Source organism: Carex rostrata, chromosome 22 (assembly GCF_964058835.1).
Source record: "Carex rostrata chromosome 22, lpCarRost1.2, whole genome shotgun sequence".
NCBI classification, from domain to species: domain Eukaryota; kingdom Viridiplantae; phylum Streptophyta; class Magnoliopsida; order Poales; family Cyperaceae; genus Carex; species Carex rostrata.
In genome coordinates this window covers 6607455-6628808 of record NC_135939.1, presented here as the reverse complement: position 1 = coordinate 6628808, position 21354 = coordinate 6607455, and the positions used below count along the sequence as shown (strand labels likewise).

Below are 21354 nucleotides of genomic sequence, written 5' to 3'. Positions count from 1 at the left end.
AAGTAATTTCTTGATAAACAATCTTTCTTATTTAGGAACTCCTGTACATTATCCCACAAATTTAATTAGAAATTGTAAAGTAGGATTATAAATCGGAAAGAAACTTCTGTTGCATATGCTCTTAATTAAGATGATATGAATTCTTCAATTGAAGGGTATGAACTCCCCTTTGATCTGAGGTGAGATGCACATAATCTCTTTAATATTCGTGTCAAAATAATTTAACGGTTCAGATTTAAAATCAAAATGCCAACTCACTTACTTCCACATTTTCATACTTCTGTCATATATAATTTTTAATTTTCGTAAGTAAAATTTCATTTAATGTTCTTTAATTTATTTCTTAATTCATAAAATTCAACTTCATCTTTTTGTTCTTATGATGAGACGATAATAAATAGGGATTAAATTTGATTACAAATATGAGCAAACACACAAACGTATTGTAATGCATGATATGTATTGTATTTGTTTATTTTAAACAGATAAATTTATACAAATGTAAGAAAAAACATATATGTCAGAACTATTGTGTCTATCTATTTGTATGATATTACTATTGCAAATGGAGCCTAAATTGATTAATATCATAAACATACATATACAATTACACTATAAATACATTTAACATAATTTGATGTTTAATATATATTTGTTATATGAGGAGGATTCCAATACCTCATTTGTTTCATACCTCATATTTTATATTTTTGTTTTTCAAGTTCAAATTATCGATCTGAACCTTTCATCATGATATCTATACTAAATTATGCTTAGGGATGAAATTTATAATTTTTGAAATTTTTTTTACTATTTTTTAAGATAGGTACAAAATCACTCTTTCAGCACTGTTCAAAAAGAATGATTTTGTACTTATCTTCAAAAATAGTAAAAAAAAAAATACAAAAATTAAAATTTCATCCCAAGTCTATTTTAGTATGGATATCATACTGACCGGTTCGGATCATCAATTTTGACTTTGAAAACAAATATATAAAATATGAGGTATGATGAGATATAAAAGACATGAGATATTGAAACCCTTCTCTTGTTATATATATACTTATTTTAGCACGGATGAATTTATCCATGTAGCTTAATTTTCCAATATTTTTGTAGTTAAGATTATGTGCTTCGTACGTGCAAGAGTTCAAAACAAAACAAAAGAAAAATACAAAACCAACAAAAATTCAAGAAAATTGATATTTTGAACGAAAAAAATGCACACATAAATCCAGAATCCCAACATGTTGCCAACATAAATTCAGAATCGAATCTCAACATAAAGTTGCGTCTACCGATAATGGTTTAATTAATTAGATGATAAAAACACAAACATATACCCTTACAAAACTAAAAAATAATGAAATTGAGAATCTAGCTACTAGCAATTGAAAAACTGAGACTACATTGAAGAGGTAATTAGTTTGGTGCATTTCCTGTCATTGGAAGTGATGAAGAGCTTGTGAATTTCCACCACTCGTAAAACACAGATTCATCTTTTGGCAAATTCAACAAAAGAGCCAATTCTGTGTTTTCTTCAATTTCATTTTCTTGCCGAGCTGAGGTGGCAGTCAATTGGGTCACTCTTCTTCTGTTGAGTGTGTCAACTTGGCCACCTGTACAAGTTTGCAAAGGCCCCCCATATTCTTAAGAATTTCATATACAAAATATGTAATAGCACAAGTTATACATGAACTCGTTACGTGTTGTCAATAATTTTGCTAATTTAAAAATGTTATAAAGCATCCATCGTTCAAATTAAGGAAATGAAAATAATTAAATTATAAATACTGATGATGATTAAATGTATATATATATAAATTATAGTTAATAGTTTGAGAAGAGAAATAAAATGAGTAATAGATAACATTACCAATGGAGGGTGTATGCTGCATTGTAGGATATAAGTTTGTGTTATTGAGGTTATGAAGGAAATGTGGAGGTTGATGTGTGACCGAAACATTTGGGACAGGCATGTTGGGGTAAGGTGGGGTTTGAATTGGTGCCGACGTGCCAGGTGCAGGAAAATAAAATGTGTTTCGGATTAGTGGACTATAGCTAGGGCAGAGAGCGCGAGGTTGGTACGGCATAGGTGGAACCGTTCTGATGTTCGGTACCAATACTATACTCTGAACTGTAGATGCAGGGTTACCTGTAAAAGTTTGCAAAGCCATACATTATTAGAAACTTCCTTTACAAAACTGATATACCAAAACAAAATTAGAAACACTAGACATGCGATTGTTGTGTATCAGCTCTAGAAACAAATCTAATAGACTACCAAATCAGAATTTCCATAACCATATGTTTTCCTGTAAAAATCTTGTATGAGGATGAAATATTTTGTTAAATTTTACTCATCCCGAAACAAACAAACAACACATAATTAAGCAATGGATAATATGCAAAACATACAGACAAATTTCATACGTTAGTAAAATCAAAGAAAAGAAAATAACTAAATTATAAATAATGATGATAACTAAAATAAATATATTTATAAAGAGGAGGTTCAAATGCCTTCATTTTTTAAAAACTTTAACAATTCAAAATTTAAAACTTAAAAGTCAAAATAAAACCATTAGATATGATCTATGTTATTTTCTCTACGTGCTCATAAAAAATTATCACATTTCAATTTTATTTTGATTGTCATCAAGAGCTTGTAAAAAAACATACTAATGTGGATAATTTCTAGACGTTGATTTTTCAACTTATTGATTCACACAAAAACAAAATTGAAATGTGATAATTTTTTATGAGCACATAGAGAAAATAACATAGATCACATCTAACGGTTTTATTTTGACTTTTAAGTTTTAGATTTTGAGTTATTAAAATTTAAAAAAATAGATCGAGGCATAGTGGAGGCACAAAAAATGAAGACATTTGAACCCTCCTCATTTATAAATATATATAGTCTGGTGAGAAAAGAAATAAAATAAGCAATGGATAACATTACCAATAGTGGGTGTACTCTGCCTCAGAGTAGGAGATAAGTATGTGTTGTTTAGGGCATAACGGAAATGTGGAGGCCGATGTGGGAGCGAAATAGTCGGAACAAACATGCTAGAATGAGCCATATAATGTGGGGTCCGAATTGGTACCCCCATGGCAGGTGTAGGGAAATAAAATGAGTTTCGGGGTAGTGGACCATAGCTGGGGGAGTGAGCAAGATCAGGTTGGTATGGTGTAGATAGACCCATGGCAGTGTTCGGTACCAATACTATACTCTGAACTCTAGATATCTGATTACCTGTAAAAGTTTACAAGGCCATACATTATTAGAAACTTACTTTACAAATTGAATTGATATACCAAAACAAAACTTAAAAAAAAAAAAAAAAAAAAAAAAAAAAAAACTAGACATGAGATTGTTGTCTACCAACAGAAACAATCTAATAGACTAATTAAAATAAGAGTTTTCATAATCTTATGTTGTACTGTGAAAATCTTGTACGAGCATGAAATATTTTGTTCAGTTTTATCCACCCTGAAATATACAAACATCACATAATGAAGCATAAAAAGAATATAGAAACAAAAAAGAAAAAGAAAAAAATAATGTTACCATTATTGGTTACATGTTGCCACCTATGAACAGGAAGAGGAAGTGCGTGTGGATATGGGGGATACACCAGCTGGTATGGGTGTTGTATTATCGCATTGTTTCTGATTTGGTTTGGAGGAATTGGATGTTGTGGTATTGCACGGGCCAAGGGATCATGCATGCCTAGATGTGCAGCAGAGTACACATTTGCGGCAGGACCCCACATGCCAAGGTTGGGAATAAGAGGAAAATACGGTACATGTGCTTGCGGATGCATGTCGGTGATGTAGTATGGTTGAATTAGTTGTTTGTTCCTGAAAATTCAAGATATAACATAAATCAATGCTGAAATTCATTAGAATCGAAAAAAGATAAATTGTCTTTCTTTTGTCCATGATTAGTCCTTAAAATTATATAATATATATGAGAAAAAATAATTAATTTTGTTCTTTAGGACATTATTTCTATAAATTTCAGGGAAATATTTCATGTCAACCATACATATAATAGATATAAATAATAAACTTATTGTAATTTGAAAACTTTCTATTGACAGCTTGAAACTATTAGATGTCTTACAAGCTATATGATCTATCTTTCTACATATAATAGATATATTCCTTCTTTTTTTTTTTTTTTTTTCAAATATCCAATAAGAGTTTAATTACTATGTAATTTCCCAACTAAAAGTTAACAAAATAATTAAAAACTAGTAAGTGTTTTGTACCTTTTAATTAAGCAGAGGCTGATTTGCAGAAACAAGAGTTGAGAAATTTGAGTTCCTATTAGCAATATTTATATAAGGGTTGAAAGATAAATACAGAAATTTCTAAATTTGGAGAAATAACTTTCCTTAATTAAAGCAGTACTTTATTTAATTATTTCCTTTATAATAAGAGTTTAAAAAGGAAAGTCGGTATTTGTGTCAAACAGTTGGATTTTAATTTCCGTATGAGTTTTATATTTATAGTTTGAAACTTAAAATAAGTATTCGTAAATGTAAAGAATAAAGATCGAAGATTCAGATCTTATTTTATTCGAGCCAAAAACGTTACAAAGACAACATGCACTAAAAATTAGACTTAAATATTTTTCTCTACTAAATTAAGCATGTGCTTGATAAGATTATATATATAATATATAAATTATAGATAAATGTTATGACTTTCCGTATCTCTATCCTCCAATCTATTTTCAAGCCAGAAAAAAAAGAAGGATTTGTTTCATTCAACATTTTATTTTTTTTTCTTCCGATCAATATCATCAATTTTTTCGACAATACATGAGGAATCTTGTAAATTTAAAATTGTAAATGTGTTGTACTCGATTTTTCCTTTTAAATGAGATTAATAATAATTTTTTTTTTGTGTTATATTTGTTTTCTTATTTTTTTTTCTTAATACTATATATGTATAAAAACTTGATATACTCAATATAAAGACTTTATACGTTAAGTATAAATATCTGATATATTATGTATAGAGACTGCACTATAAACCTTTAAAATATAACCAATTACAGTGTAAAAATAGATAGAGATCAAATGAATTCACTTGTGCTACTGTATATAATAGAACTAATATAGCAACTATTAATAAATGCATCAAAAACAATTTACAATAATAAATAATTTTTGTGGATATTTATTTTTCACATAATTAAATCACCTTAATGAGAAGATCGAGGGACCGAGGGACAATTCGATAGATATATCAGACCAAATTTAATTCAAAACTTGATTGGAGTCATCTGATTCACATCAAAAGTCGTGCACACTTAATCTTTACAAATCTCACAACTAACGATTTTTTACGGGAATCATCTTCTAGAAGGCCGCTACTACATTTACAGCTAGCACTAGTTGGCATGTGCAAGTCTATACTGAAGATGTCAAGTTTTTTTACCAAACATATATATATATATACTAAGTCTTGATAAATTACTTGACTCGTCAACTCTTTATGAAGACTAGACAACTGACGATAGTCGGGTTTTAATTTGAATTAAAATCTTACGTAAATGCTATGTATCAAAAGTAGAGAACAAGCTTGTGTGAAATATTAAAAGAGATATTTATTTCTAAAAAAAAATATAATAGTAAGACATTATATCTGACATATTAAGTATTTATAACTAGCATGTCAAGTAAAGTCTTTATATATTATATATATAATTTTATCAAGCACATGCTTAATTTAGTAGAGAGAAAATATTATAGTCTAATTATTAGTGCATGTTGTCTTTGTAACGTTCTCGGCTCGAATAAAATAAGATCTGAATCTTCAATCTTTATTCTTTACATTTACGAATACTTATTTTAAGTTTAATACTATAAATATAAAGCTCATACGGAAAAATTCAACCGGTTGACACAGTACCGACTTTCCTTTTTATTCTTATTATAAAGGAAATAATTAAATAAAGTACTGCTTTAATTAAGGAAAGTTATTTAGTTATTTCTCCAAATTTACAAATTTCTGTTTTTATCTTTCAACCCTTATATATATAAATATTGCTAATTGGAACTCGAATTTCTCAACCCTTAATTCTTCAAGGAGATTAAGCAAATCATAAGGACGCGCTAATTAATTACTGCTTGAAATTAAGGTACAAAACTCTTACTAGTTTTTAATTATTTTGTTAACTTTTAGTTGGGAAATTACATAGTAATTAAACTCTTATTGGATATTTGAAAAAAGAAAAGAAGGAATATATCTATTACATGTAGAGAGATATATAGATCATATAGCTTGTAAGATATATAAAAAGTTTTCAAATTACAATAAGTTTATGATTTATATATAGGTTCATGAATATATCTATTGACATGAAATTAATATTTCCCTGAATTTTATAGAAATAACGGCCTAAAGAACAAAATTAATTATTTTTTCTCATATATATATTATATAATTTCAGCATTGATTAATGTTCTATCTTGAATTTGCAGGAACAAACAACTAATTCAACCATACTAGCTACATCACCAACATGCATCCGCAAGCACATGTACCGTATTTTCCTCTTATTCCCAACCCTGGCATGTGGGGTCCTGTTGCAAATGTGTACTCTGCTGCACATCTAGGCATGCATGACCCCTTGGCCCGTGCAATACCACAACATCCAATTCCTCCAAACCAAATCAGAAACAATACAATAATACAACACCCATACCAGCATCTAGGCATGTATCCCCCATATCCACACGCACTTCCTGTTCCTGTTCATAGGTGGCAACATGTAACCCAGAATACACGTGCACTTCCTGTTCATAGGTGGCAACATGTAACCAATAATGGTAACATTATTTTTTTCTTTTCTTTTGTTTCTATATTATTTTTATCCTTCATTATGTGATGTTTGTATGTTTCGGGGTGGATAAAGCTGAACAAAATATTCCATGCTCGTACAAGATTTTTCACAGCACAACATAAGATTAATTATGAAAATTCTGATTTAATAGTCTATTAGATTGTTTCTGTTGGTAGACAACAATCTCATGTCTAGTTTATTTATTTATTTTGTTTTGGTATATCAATTTAATTTGTGAAGTAAGTTCCTAATAATGTATGGCCTTTGTAAACTTTTACAGGTAACCGAACATCTGGAGTTCAGAGTACAGCATTGGTACCGAACACTACCATGGTCGTACCTACACCATACCAACCTGATCTTGCTCACTCCCCCAGCTATGGTCCACTAACCCAAAACTCATTTTATTTCCCTGCACCTGCCATGGGGGTACCAATTCGGACCCCACCTTATATGGCTCATTCTGGTATGTCTGTTCCAACTGTTTCGCTCCCACACCAGCCTCCACATTTCCGTCATGCCTTAAACAACACATACTTATCTCCTACTTGGAGGCAGAGTACACCCATTATTGGTAATGTTATCCATTGCTTATTATTATTATTTTTTTCATCAGACTATATGTATTTATAAATACATTTAGTGATCATCATTATTTATAATTTAGTTATTTTCTTTTCTTTGATTTTACTGACGTATGAAATTTGTTTGTATATATGGTTTTGTATGTTGTCCATTGCTTCATTATGTGTTGTTTGTTTGTTTTGGGATGGGTCAAATTGAACAAAATATTTCATGCTCATACAAGATTTTCACAGGAAAACATATGATTATGAAAATTCTAATTTGGTAGTCTATTATATTGTTTCTAGAGCTGGTACACAACAATCGCATGCCTAATATTTCTAATTTTGGTATATCATTTTTTGTAAAGGAAGTTCCTAATAATGTATGGCCTTACAAACTTTTACAGGTAACCCTACATCTACAGTTCAGAGTATAGCGTCGGTACCGAACATCAGAACGGTACCACCTATGTCATACCAACCTCGCGGTCTCTGCCCCAGCTATGGTCCACTAACCCGAACCACATTTTATTTCCCTGCACCTGCCATGTGGGCACCAATTCGGACCCCACCTTATCCCAACATGACTGTCCCGACTGTTTCGGTTCCACATCAGCCTCCACATTTCCTTCATACCCCCAACAACACAAACTTGTATCCTAGAAGGCAACATACACCCGTCATTAGTAATGTTATCCATTACTCATTTTATTTCTTTTTCTAGACTATTAAGTATAATTTATATATACATTTAATCATAATCAGTATTTATAATTTAATTATTTTCATTTCCTTGATTGTACCGATGGATGTTTTTATAAGATGTTTAAATTAGCAAAATTGTTGACAACACGTAACAAGTCCATGTATAATTACTTGTGCTATTACATATTTTGTATATGAAATTATTAAGAATATGGGGGGGCCTTTGCAAACTTGTACAGGTGGCCAAGTTGACGCATTCAACAGAAGAAGAGTGACCCAATTGACTGCCACCTCAGCTCGACAAGAAAATGAAATTGAAGAAAACACAGAATTGGCTCTTTTGTTGAATTTGCCAAAAGATGAATCTGTGTTTTACGAGTGGTGGAAATTCACAAGTTCTTCATCACTTCCAATGACAGGAAATGCACCAAACTAATTACCTCTTCAATGCATGTAGTCTCAGTTTTTCAATAATTCAATTGCTAGTAGCTAGATTCTCAATTTCATTATTTTTGAGTTTTGTAAGGGTATATGTTTGTGTTTTTATCATCTAATTAATTAAACCATTATCGGTAGACGCAACATATTGAGGTTCTACATTGCAACAAGATGGGATTCTAGATTTATGTGTGCATTTTTTTCATTCAAAATATCATTTTTCTTGAATTTTTGTTGCTTTTGTATTTTTGTTTTATTTTGAACTCTTGCAACAAAGTACATAATCTTAACTAGAAAAATATTGGACCAATTAAGCTACATGAATAAATTCATCCGCGCTAAAATAAGTATATGTATATATATATATATATAGAGGAGGGATCAAGTTACAACACTTGAAAGTTACAACAAAGTTACAACATCATTTTTTTTCATTTTCAAAGTCCAAATCGTCGATCCAAACCGTTAGATATTCAATCTATATTAAAATGTGCTTGCAGACCAAATTTTACATTTTTTGAAATTTTTTTGCTATTTATTAAGATGGGTACAAAATCGCTGTTTTTATTAAAATTCTGCACCATTAAAAACAGCAATTTTGTACCCATCTTAATAAATAGCAAAAAAATTTCAAAAAATGTAAAATTTGGTCTGTAAGCACATTTTAATATAGATTGAATATCTAACGGTTTGGATCGACGATTTGGACTTTGAAAATGAAAAAAAATGATGTTGTAACTTTGTTGTAACTTTCAAGTGTTGTAACTTGATCCCTCCTCATATATATATATATATATATATATATAACAAATATATATTAAACATAAAATTATTTTAAATGTATTTATAGTGTAATTGTATATGTACGTGTATGGTATTAATCAATTCAGGCCCCAATATCATACAGATAGTATTTGTAATAGTAATATCATACAAATAATTAAATAGACACAATAGTTCTGACATATATGTTTTTTCACATTTGTATAAATTTATCTTTTTAAATAAACAAATACAATAAATGTCATATATAAATACTGCGAGAATGCATTACAATACGTTTGTGTGTTTGCTCATATTTGTAATGAAATTTAAGCTCTATTTTTATCGTCTCATCTTCAGAACAAAAAAATGAAGTTGAATTTTATAAATTAAGAAATAAGGAACATTAAATGAAATTTTACTTACAAAAATTAAAAATTATATATGACAAAAATATGAAAAATATGGAAGTGAGTTGGCATTCGTAGCACCTAAAGTAACATAAGTTTTGTGTTTAAATCTGAACCGTTAAATTATTTTGACACAAATATTAAAGGAATTATGTGCATCTCACCTCGGATCGAAAGAGATTTCATATATACCCTTCAATTGAAGAACTCGTATCACCTTAATTAAAAGCATCTGCAACAAAAGTTTCTTTCCGATTTATAATCCTAATTTACAATTTCTAATTCAATTTGCGTGATGTACGAGAGTTTCTAAATAAAAAAAGATTGTTTATTAAGAAATTACTTTGTAATGAACACACCTGAATGATTTAATGCGGTCATGATTCTGCGCACTTTTGATATAGCGATTGTGTAATCCACAACTACTTAATACTTATCCTTTGAACGAAAGAAGCTTTAATAGCAAAATTAAGCATTGTTTCGTTCTTTTAAGCACAATTATCATGACAAAAAAATGAATATATATCGTTTATAGATAGATATATTTACTCAACTTTAAGGTCCGCTTTTACTGTTTTTGTGGTAAAAAAAAAAAAAATTCACTCAGAGTGAATTTTTTTTCCCCACAGAAACAGTGTTTCGGCCATTCAAATTGGATCCAAATCCAAATCCATTCCTGTTCTCGATTGACAGCTGGACAGGGCCTAATAGAATTATCATACATGATAAAAGACAAAATATTTGATATGTTGGTAGAATTTTTTTTTTCTTTCTACGCCTAAATAAGTTATCAAACTATAACAAATATTATAATTTTCATAATTTGGAAAAATAATGTAACTATCTTGTGATTTATTTATTATCCGCTAACAAACAAAGTTTGTTGAACTCTAGCAATATCCCAAAATATCACAAGTCACTAGCAACACACTAGTGACTTTTATTTTTACTTTAATTTTTCTCGATAAATGACAAAGCATTTGGTGATATCTATGATAAAAAGACAAAGTATTTGGTGATATTGTTAGTGACTTTTAGTTTAATTTTTTTCGATAAATGATTATGTACAATACATATGTTTATTCGAACAACACACTAAAAAAAATATTCGCTTAATTTTAACAATTTTTGTATCACCTAACGAGTTAGAAATATACAATAATAAATTATATTTTTGTACTTTAGTTGTGATCTCTTAAGTATCTTGTGCTACAAAATATTGAAGGCATAATGATCTATTCTATTAAAATTATCTCTAAAAAAAGTAGCATGGAATTTAAATAGATTTTCATATTGTACTATGCATATTAAGAAACTTGATATTCGAATTTGTATTGTAATTTTCGAAGACTACTAATCAAATATGATAAATTTAGATTGGAGTCATGATCGAGACATTTTGCCATCCAACATCATATAAAGCTCTATATGTGGATCGCCGCACAATCGATCACACCACAGGAGTTGCACAAAATCTTGAACATTTGTACAAATGAAGGGGACCGTAGTACCGTTAACACCGCGCCAGCAATCGTGAACCTAATTATAAAAAGCATAAATGTTTCACATCACCAGGTAGGTAATGCTCAATATCTCCCAGCTAAGAACCCAAACAATGCCTATTGGCTTTATAAGCAAATAAAAGAAAACAATTTATTCTAATGAGTATCTCAATTTTACCTAGATTTTTTGGTAATATATATTGACAACAATTTAAACTTGAGAAATATAATAATTATTCTTTGTACTTAAAAGAAATGATAAAGGAACAAACACATTATTCCATAAATAAATAAAATAGCTCTATTTATAGTTTAACTAATATCAAGGCGATAAATTTATGAGTTGATTATTATTATTTATAACAAAGGTCCAGCTAATTTGCTGCAAAATGTGCAAAATGTGCGATCTATTTATAGTTTATGGTACTTAAATGTAATTTTTTTCACACTTATGCAAAATGTGCGATCTGTCATATATATACGGGACCTATTAGCAGAGGACCTTGAGTTCCGATTTTTTTATTAATAGAAAATAAAATAAAAAATATCGCGAATGGGGATCGTTTTGTTGGAAAATTGAAATATAGGAAAAAAGGACTGATTATCCCATCCAGCACTGTAGTTTTTGCTATAGTGACGGACGGGATGGTCTATCCAGTCCATTTTTTTTAGATTACTAACTAGGATCAAGATTAACAAAACGTGATGATTTTTTCCGTCCAGCTACAGTGTTGAATGGGACAAACCATTTCAGTTTTCCTATATTTTAATTTTTCAGCATAACGATCTCCTTTTGTGATATTGATTTTATTTTATTTTCAATTAATAAAAAAATCGGCCTTGAGTTGGTAGGGACTGGGGATCCTTAACACATCTCTAAAAAAAGAGAGGGAAATGTCACGTTTTTTATAATATTCTTTTTTTCAGAAACAAACAAACGTATCATCAATCATCATAAACCCCGAGAGATATTTCATTTCTTCTCATACCACTCCTCCGTTCCTCTCAGTGATTCCTCTCGGCTCTCGCTATCCATGGCAACCCCTACTTGGTCGCCATTTGCCACCACCAGCTCCGTAGGCATATCTCGCTTAAGCTCCATCTCCAGATCTTTCGATTGGCGATCGAAGTGCTTCGCAAGCTCGTCACACCATCTCTTCTTTACCAAAATTCGTACATCAAGGCGCGCTCCTCATCTGTCGCCAGTTACGCGCGTAGCAAGTGATCCAGACATCAAAGAAACTGTCTCAGACAATGGTCAGCGACTATGTAGCTTGTTTCTATTATTCATCTGCAATTATGTTCAGAATTGGGTTCTTTTATCTAAAATTTGCCATATCATGTAAATTGTTGCTCTGTCTTTGATCTGAATTAGAAAAAGAGAAATTCTTATGAATATTCACTCAGCCCATCTGGATCCGACCAGAATGTGGCCTGATCCGCCAGCATTTGTACCCGCCTCAACCCACTTGCTGACATATTGTTAATGCCTCTGGGACTGGTAGATCCCATTTGATGCCGCATGTTTTAAAATAAAATTAACCCAACTTGTTTGGCGCCAGATTTTTACATATAACCCGACCTACTGCACTTTATGATGCATCAGTGGAGTTTGGCTGGCAACCCAACCTGTCCCAGGTACCAGGTACAAAATGCTAGGTACCATGAGAGCTTGAATTCAACCTACTCTTCTCGCTTGTGGTTCATGCATTAAGCATTACCAGTGTTAGATACCACATGGTACTGGTAGTGTGCTTGACTGGTGTGTATGTATCAAAATCTTAGATGCGATTTGTTTTGCCAAAATACTTTGATACATAATTAATTGTTATGCAGGTGTTTCAAATTTGCCTTCTGTGTATGACCCTTCTTCAATTGCATCTAGTATCAAGTATCATGCTGAGTTCACTCCTTCATTCTCTCCTGAGCACTTCGCTCTCCCCAAGGCCTATCGTGCAACTGCAGAAAGTGTACGCGATGCGCTCATAATCAACTGGAATGCAACTTATGATCATTATGACAAGGAAAATATGAAACAAGCATACTATCTCTCCATGGAATTTCTTCAGGTTCACTTAATTTTTCCTCTTAGAATTAAGTAAGCGACGACTGTGTTATTTTTTTTTTTGGTTTTATTTAAGTTACTTTTCATCTTCATTCAATACAGGGAAGAGCTTTGTTAAATGCAATTGGTAATCTTGAGCTAACTGGCAAGTATGCTGAGGCATTGAAGCAGCTTGGATATACCCTAGAGAGTGTTGCTAGTCAGGTAAAAGGAACTTGTGACTATATCAATAATTATTGTACCACAAAACTGTAATGGCACAGAAGCGACTGGTACCAATTGAGGATGAGAAATTCAAATTCAGGTTTTACCAATGCATACTGGTAAATGATTCACCTGGTAAAACATGTCTTCTTCTCGTGTTTCATGGCCTGAACATCAATATTTACTGCTCCATCAGGCGTAAAAGAAGAAAAAATAATGAAATTTGAGTTTTTAACACATAGGAGCCAGATGCTGCACTTGGAAATGGAGGCCTAGGTCGACTAGCCTCGTGCTTTTTGGATTCTATGGCTACCCTAAATTATCCTGCATGGGGATACGGCCTCAGATACAAGTACGGTCTTTTCAAACAGTACATCACCAAAGATGGCCAAGAAGAGGCTGCAGAAAACTGGCTAGAGGTAATTTTTTAATTGTTTTAAGTTATTGTTTACTTTTGCCTTTCTGTTTTGAGACACTATTATATTTTGAAGTTTGCTTTTACTAGCTAAGTATGCCAGGTCCTGTAAGAAGAGATAGTACTAAACCCACAATTGGCAGCTCAGGTGGTTGAGCAGAATTCTCCCAAAAGGGAGGTTGCAGATTCAAGCACCAGTTGGCAAAACGGTTGGCTCAGTGAATTTAAAAGGTGGGGGGTATCAAATTGTGATATTCATAGATTGTTTCAAATGAAAAAAAAAAGTTAAATGCAAGGCTTACCAGCACTTACCTACTTCTACTGGCACACGCTTGTCACTGGTACAATTTGAAGCTGGATTTAGCCATCTTCTGTTTTGCTCGGATACCAAAAACTATGCTGTAAGAATATCTGATATGTTTGACACGAGGCACTCAATGATACACACCAGACATGCTACCTGTGCTATTCAAGTACTTTAATCTAATACAGCTATGGATGCATATGTGCATCCACACAGTAAAACATGCCTAGTCATCTGATGTTCCCCTCCTGGCTCATAAAAATCCCACTCCTATACTCAACCTTATAAATGGATGTGATGCCTGCAGTTTGGTTGAATACACAGGGAAAAACCAAACTCTCTTTTGGAAGTTGGATTTCTCTCACTTTGGCCCCTGAAGTTTTGTAATGGACTTTACAGAAGTTGGAAAGTCTGCTTCTTGCCCAGAGAAATGTTTCATAATTAAACTTTTTACTAGCTTTTCTCTGTAATTACTGTCACTTCATTTCATTTATCAATAATACTCTCTTATGTACTTGAAAAACGTGCGTGCACACATATTTAGTTTGTTAAATAATAAGAAGGCAATGAACATCCATGTTTTGGAATTATTCATAAAATAATTGAAAATTTTGTATATACACATGAATACCATATTATAGGACTGATAAATTCCCATGCCAACAATTGAATATAGGTTATATCTGTTCCTTTTGTTTTGTAGTTGATATTTGGGCTTCAATCAAGCAACTTTACCTAACCTGAAACCTATTTTAAGACACTAAAAAGGCTGAGAAGAGAAAGACAGAAACAAACTTATGGTCTCAACAAAACCAGCAGAATTAATATCGTATCCACCGGCATACTCTTAGTTTAATCTTGTTTAAGTTCTTAGTTTTGTTAATCTTGTTGCAGATGGGAAGTCCTTGGGAAATTGCAAGGAATGATGTGTCCTACCTAGTGAAATTCTATGGTAAGGTTGTGGTTGGTTCAGATGGGAAGAAGCATTGGATTGGTGGAGAGAATATCAAGGCTGATGCCTATGATGTGCCAATACCTGGATATAAGACAAGGACTGCTATTAATCTCCGGCTTTGGTCCACTACTGTTAGCTCGCAAGATTTTGATCTGTTCGCATTTAATGCTGGAGAGCATTCTAAGGCTTGTGAGGCCCATCAAAATGCTGAGAAGGTTTTTCTTTGATTTATATTAGTTTTGGAGGGAAGCAATTTTTATTTGGCATAAATTACCAACTCTGTGGTATAATGCTGCATGTGCATTTTTTTAATCTTTTTCTATATCCTTTGGACAATATTAAATGCTTAAGTGCAAATAGAGCTTTCCAAATAGCCTCAAATTTTTTAATTGCAAATGGCCTCAGTTCAGCAAGCAATATAACATCACAACTGCCATCAAATAAGAAATTGAATTTGAATAAATTGATATCTAGTAGATATAGAAATACTGGCTGGCTTATTGGTGCCACGCCAGTTCAAATTATTTCTACAGCTTATAGCAAAACCCTTGTCTCTCAATCTATTACATTGATGGAGCTTCATTGCCATTACATCTTGTTCAAATTGCTTTTACTGAAATAGCTTAAAGAATGCTTGTCTCTCCTTCCCTCAGATATGCTACGTACTCTACCCTGGAGATGAATCACTAGAGGGTAAGATCCTGCGTCTGAAGCAACAATACACTCTCTGTTCGGCCTCTCTTCAAGACATAATAGCTCGCTTCGAGAGGCGGTCTGGAAATTCTGTAAATTGGGAGGACTTTCCTGCAAAAGTGGCAGTGCAGATGAATGATACACATCCCACACTTTGTATCCCTGAACTGATGCGCATTCTCATAGATGTCAAGGGTTTGAGCTGGGACGATTCCTGGAAAATTACTCAGAGGTGTGTGCTGCTTTTGACCTCACTATTATGCAGTGTAATGGGTTAGTTTAAGCTTATTGTGTCCTGCTCAGAGTGTATTGATGTTAGAGCTCAAAGTGGTTTGGTACTTGCTGTAGTTCATTCAATAGAAAGATTATCTGACCAGGCCCTTCTGTTTATAACACTGATAACCCTAAATTTTTTTCAGAACTGTAGCATACACCAATCACACAGTTCTTCCAGAAGCACTAGAGAAGTGGAGTCTTGACATTATGCAAAAGTTACTTCCACGTCATGTTGAAATCATAGAAATGATTGATGAGCAGGTACCTTCTTAATTGTTGCCATTGAGTTCTTTACCAGTTCTATAACTGTGCATACCAGAAGACTTGGTACCACCATTTGATTAGATACCATTTATCCTTATTTAGGTTTATTTGGGTTTGGATATTGCTTCCATGTCTTTCTGTGCTAATATGTACTTGATGAATTTTGATCAATTCCAAATAATCACAAAGCTAGAAACCCGAAACTTGCTACTGTACAATGGTAGGGCAGCCAAAATGTGCTTGTACGTGTAATCTTATTTTTGCTTACCCCCCCTCTCTCTCTCTCTCTCACTCTCAATCTCTTGCAGCTTGTCAACACTATAATAGCACAATATGGCAAAGTTGATCTTGATATCCTAGAGAAGAAGCTTAAAGAAATGAGGATATTAGATAATGTCGATCTCCCCCCCTCCATTGCGGAACAATTTGTTAAGCCGAAGGAGCAAAAGTCTACTCTAAAATCTAAAAAAATATCATTGACGGAGATAGTGGAGCCCTCTGGTCAGCCTCCAAATGAAGAACCTGAATCCTCAACTGTGACACTAACAGAAGATGTTATAACCAAAAAGGATGAAGCAGTTGAAGAAATAGAAGAGGAGGAAGAAGAAGAAGAAGAAGAAGAAGAAGAAGATGAAGAAGAAGAAGAAGAAGAAGAAGAAGAAGAGGTGTTTTTAAAATCTGACCCAGCAAAGCCAAAATTGGTGCAGATGGCCAATTTGTGTGTTGTAGGTGGACATGCGGTTAATGGTGTTGCTGCTATTCATACCGAGATTGTGAAAGATGAAGTTTTCAATGGCTTTTACCAGGTCTGTACAGAGTTATACACTGGTGGAAAATTCTGAAAACCCCATTTGGTGAACCCAGCATGACCAATGTGGCACCTAGTTTGATGTTTAGTTAGTATGACCAGCATTTTTAAATTCTTTTTGTGATCATATAATACCAAATGTAGAAAGCAATTTTTAATTTTTGGAAACGTTACTTTCTCTAACAATTCACTAGGCCATGAATGAGATGCCTGTTGGGCCTTTGACCTTTTGGGCTCCTTCAGTTTATTTTCTCTCTTTTATGGTTCAAGAGGAATGGAGTTGAATTTTTTTGACAATTCGTTTCTTTTGGCAGATGTGGCCTGAAAAGTTTCAGAATAAGACAAATGGGGTTACACCAAGACGCTGGATCAAGTTTTGTAATCCTGGGCTGAGTGATATCATAACAAAATGGATTGGAACTGATGATTGGATCCTTAACACAGAGAAGCTTTCTCAACTTGAACAGGTGATGCCTCTCTCACTACTCTCTGTGTGTGGCACCCCCACTTAAGGACTGCAGCTAAGCCTTAATCTTTGTTTAGACCCTCAATTTAGAAAGAAAAAGGAGGAAAACTCCCCATGTTACTTTCTCTGACATTTTTTTCTGACAGTTCGCTGAGAATGAAGAATTGCAAGAGGAATGGAGGGAGGCTAAAAGAACAAACAAAATAAAGGTTGCATCCCTGATCAAAGAGAGAACTGGATATATCGTCAGTCCAGATGCAATGTTTGATATCCAGGTCCTTCCTTAAATCAAAACACTTGGAAGATTTTTCCCTAGTGGCACAATATATTACATATACCCCTAAGTAGCATTGATTTTAATTTTGAATTTGTTACACTTCAAGAAAGGCGATATGCAACATATATGCTCCCTTCAGAAACTTAAGTTTTGACAGATTTCTCATAAATCCGCATAATTTGAAGCCAAGTCATGCAAAATTATTCCATATATTCAGGTGTAAGTATGAATATGCCGTTCTGAATGGTGGGCATTAAAAGAAGTAACTTGAATTAACTTGGATGATGAACTCTCTCTTAGAAATTTTTTTCTGTCTCAGGTCAAGAGGATACATGAGTATAAGCGGCAACTATTAAATATATTGGGAATAGTGTACCGATATAAGAAGATGAAAGAAATGACAGAAGAAGAGAGGCTAAAGAGCTTTGTCCCTAGGGTTTGTATATTTGGGGGCAAAGCATTCGCCACTTATGTTCAGGCCAAGAGAATTGTGAAGTTTATAACTGATGTTGCGTCTACCATTAATCATGATCCTGAGATTGGAGATTTGTTGAAGGTACTATTATTTACATAAATTCTTATACAATCTGTTATGACTATTCTGAAAAATTCACTCTAGACTTGTAAATCTTGTTTGTTTTAATATTTTTGCTGTAGGTGGTATTTGTGCCAGATTATAATGTCAGTGTTGCAGAGCTGCTAATCCCTGCTAGTGAACTCTCCCAGCATATCAGGTACTTATCTTTTAACATTTCCAGTTATCAAAATGCCCCTATTCATCATAATACAGTAATTTTTTTTTGGATTAAAAGTGGGATAAATCCCACCAATTTCATTGAAAAAGATAAAAGAGTTTTCTTTGGATAGGCACCAAAGCACTGGTAAATTTAGAACAGGCTGTTTTCTTTGTTGTTTCTTGTAATATTTCTTATTGATAACTTCTGTGATTGTGGGTTAGTACGGCTGGTATGGAAGCAAGCGGCACCAGTAACATGAAATTTTCTATGAATGGATGTGTCTTAATTGGTACACTAGACGGGGCCAATGTTGAAATCAGAGAAGAAGTTGGCGAAGAAAACTTCTTCCTCTTTGGAGCAAGAGCTGAGGAGATTGCTGACTTAAGGAAAGAAAGGGCTGAGGGAAAGGTATCTTACTACCATATATTCTGCATTTTTTTTTTAATTCAGTAGAGCAAGTTCTTTTCGCTCCAAATAGCCATTTTTTTTTTGTGAAAAATAAGTACCGACATTAAATGAAAAAAATATCAGTGAATTAAAATGGTGTGTAGTAGTTGCTTATTTTTTGGTACTCTTGACATAGTATTAATACAACCTAATCGGCATGGTCATGATGTTAATGTTTTTTCCCATTTTCTTAATGTAAACCGCACAAACCAGTAATTTTCTCTTTTGTATGCGATTGTGCCAGTCACACCTAGGTATGCCACCATGCATGAGAGATAATGCTTGGTATTTTAGGCTTGTCAGTCTTTGCTTTAGAAAAGAGAAAGATTTTTAACAGTTATTGATCATATCTCCTTTCTCTATCTCCCATACAGTTTGTTCCAGACCCGAGGTTTGAAGAGGTTAAGAAGTTTGTTCGTAGTGGTGCTTTTGGAATTAACAATTATGATGAACTGATGGGCTCCTTAGAAGGAAATGAAGGATATGGCCGTGCTGACTATTTCCTTGTTGGAAAGGATTTCCCTAGTTACATTGAGTGCCAAGTGAAGGTTGATGAGGCCTACCGTGACCAGAAAGTAAGTAAATTTCTGTAACTTGTGAAAAGAACCCAAAAATATAAAATCATGTCCCTTTTTAAAGGGCAGTCTCAAATATATGCTGCTGAGCATGAAAGTATCATAGAGATACACATACAAAACAGTAGAATATTATTGTTCGCCCAAAAGAAAATAATTAAATTATATGGATAATGTTATAAGAATATCTAGGCCCTTCGTTTCCCCAAATACTCGATAAGGTATCAATGCTGCCTCCTCAGTCACACTACCTCTCTAAAAAAAATAAGGGTTTCTCTGGGTAATTTTTTTCAAGGAGAGAGATTCATGATGTTTTATATTTTTCTTACAAAAGACAAAATTGTGTCTTTTCATTCCCATTTTCTTCAAAAAAACTACCCTCAATGCTTGCTGTTTTCTCTGTATTAAAATTACGGATAATGGAAGTGAGCTATAGGCAACTTCCAAAAAAAAGTTGATTTCCCCCTTTTTCAAGGGGTTGTTCAGGATATATCTTGTCTTGTGGTGATGCATGCATTATTCTCAAAACTTAGTTCTGTCTGTTTGTCTCTATACAAGTGTAAAAACCAATGCGGCATGCTTAGTTTCAGAGGGTTGCCGGTTGTATTTTCTATTTTATTTGAGGGATACTATTGACATTCCTTCTTTGCAGAGGCATACATGATATTTGATTTTTGAGGTTGAATGCATAAATGTTTTTTTTTTCCTTTTTTTATTTTATAAATCTCTGTTATTTGGATATTCCTTGGATAATCTGAAATTAGTTGTTAGCCACCTAGTGACCCTGGAGCGGCTTACCGAAACCCTTTTAATATCTGGTTTTACCAAATTAATTTAATTGTTGTTTCATCAACCTTCAATTGACACTCCGCCAAATTAATGGTTTTCTTTTTTCTTTCAGAAATGGACGAAAATGTCAATATTAAACACCGCCTTCTCTGCCAAATTCAGCAGTGACCGCACAATTCATGAATATGCAAGAGATATATGGGATATCAAGCCTGTTATTCTACCATAAAAAGTTGAACTATAATAGATGTAGGGAATGCATCTGCTTTTGTTCATGAGTTGGAGAGAGTTAACTTGCTTAGTAATGCGGGAATATTAGTAGGCTTTATATTATATTAATTAAAATAAATGGATCATGGATCCATATATTACTATTTAGCTGTACTCAAAATTAAGCTTATATAGGTGTGTGTTAAAATAAGTGGATTGTGTATCCATATATTATCATTAGCAGCTAATAATATATCATGAAGATTTAGAGCATTGTAAGTTCTGCTATTGTTCTTGTTATTCATATTTGTCCCTTTTTCTGTTGCTGTTTCTCTTTATATATGTAAAGACTTTCCCATGTCAACAAGATCAAGTAAGATAATTAGTAGATAATTAGTGCTTGCTTGAGTGGATTTTTATTGAATCTGCCTGAAGATACCAGTTCTCCTAGTGATCAGTTTTGAAAAGAAATCCAGTAGCAGTCTTGAGTCAGAATAAAGTTGTAAAACTTTGTCCAGCCCCTTGTTGCATTGTAACATTGTGATTGGTGGCTGCATACAGCCATGCATTTCCCTGGAATTATTGCGATCATTCTGCAAAGTTAGCATCTAGGTGCTTTTA

At 32.9% G+C, this 21354-nt stretch overlaps 1 protein-coding gene across 1 annotated transcript; it reads left to right on the top strand.

The window, feature by feature from the left end:
- The first annotated feature begins 12192 nt into the window (after positions 1-12192).
- LOC144573792 (Glycosyl transferase, family 35) lies at positions 12193-21016 on the top strand. The gene is made up of 15 exons (XM_078323540.1): positions 12193-12505; positions 13085-13317; positions 13416-13517; positions 13760-13936; positions 15131-15406; positions 15845-16116; positions 16304-16421; positions 16733-17230; positions 17547-17699; positions 17845-17973; positions 18295-18531; positions 18633-18709; positions 18934-19120; positions 19534-19734; positions 20636-21016. The coding sequence occupies exons 1-15, from the start codon at positions 12283-12285 to the stop codon at positions 20750-20752; spliced, it is 3000 nt and encodes a 999-aa protein (XP_078179666.1). The 5' UTR covers positions 12193-12282; the 3' UTR covers positions 20753-21016.
- Positions 21017-21354: the final 338 nt, after the last annotated feature.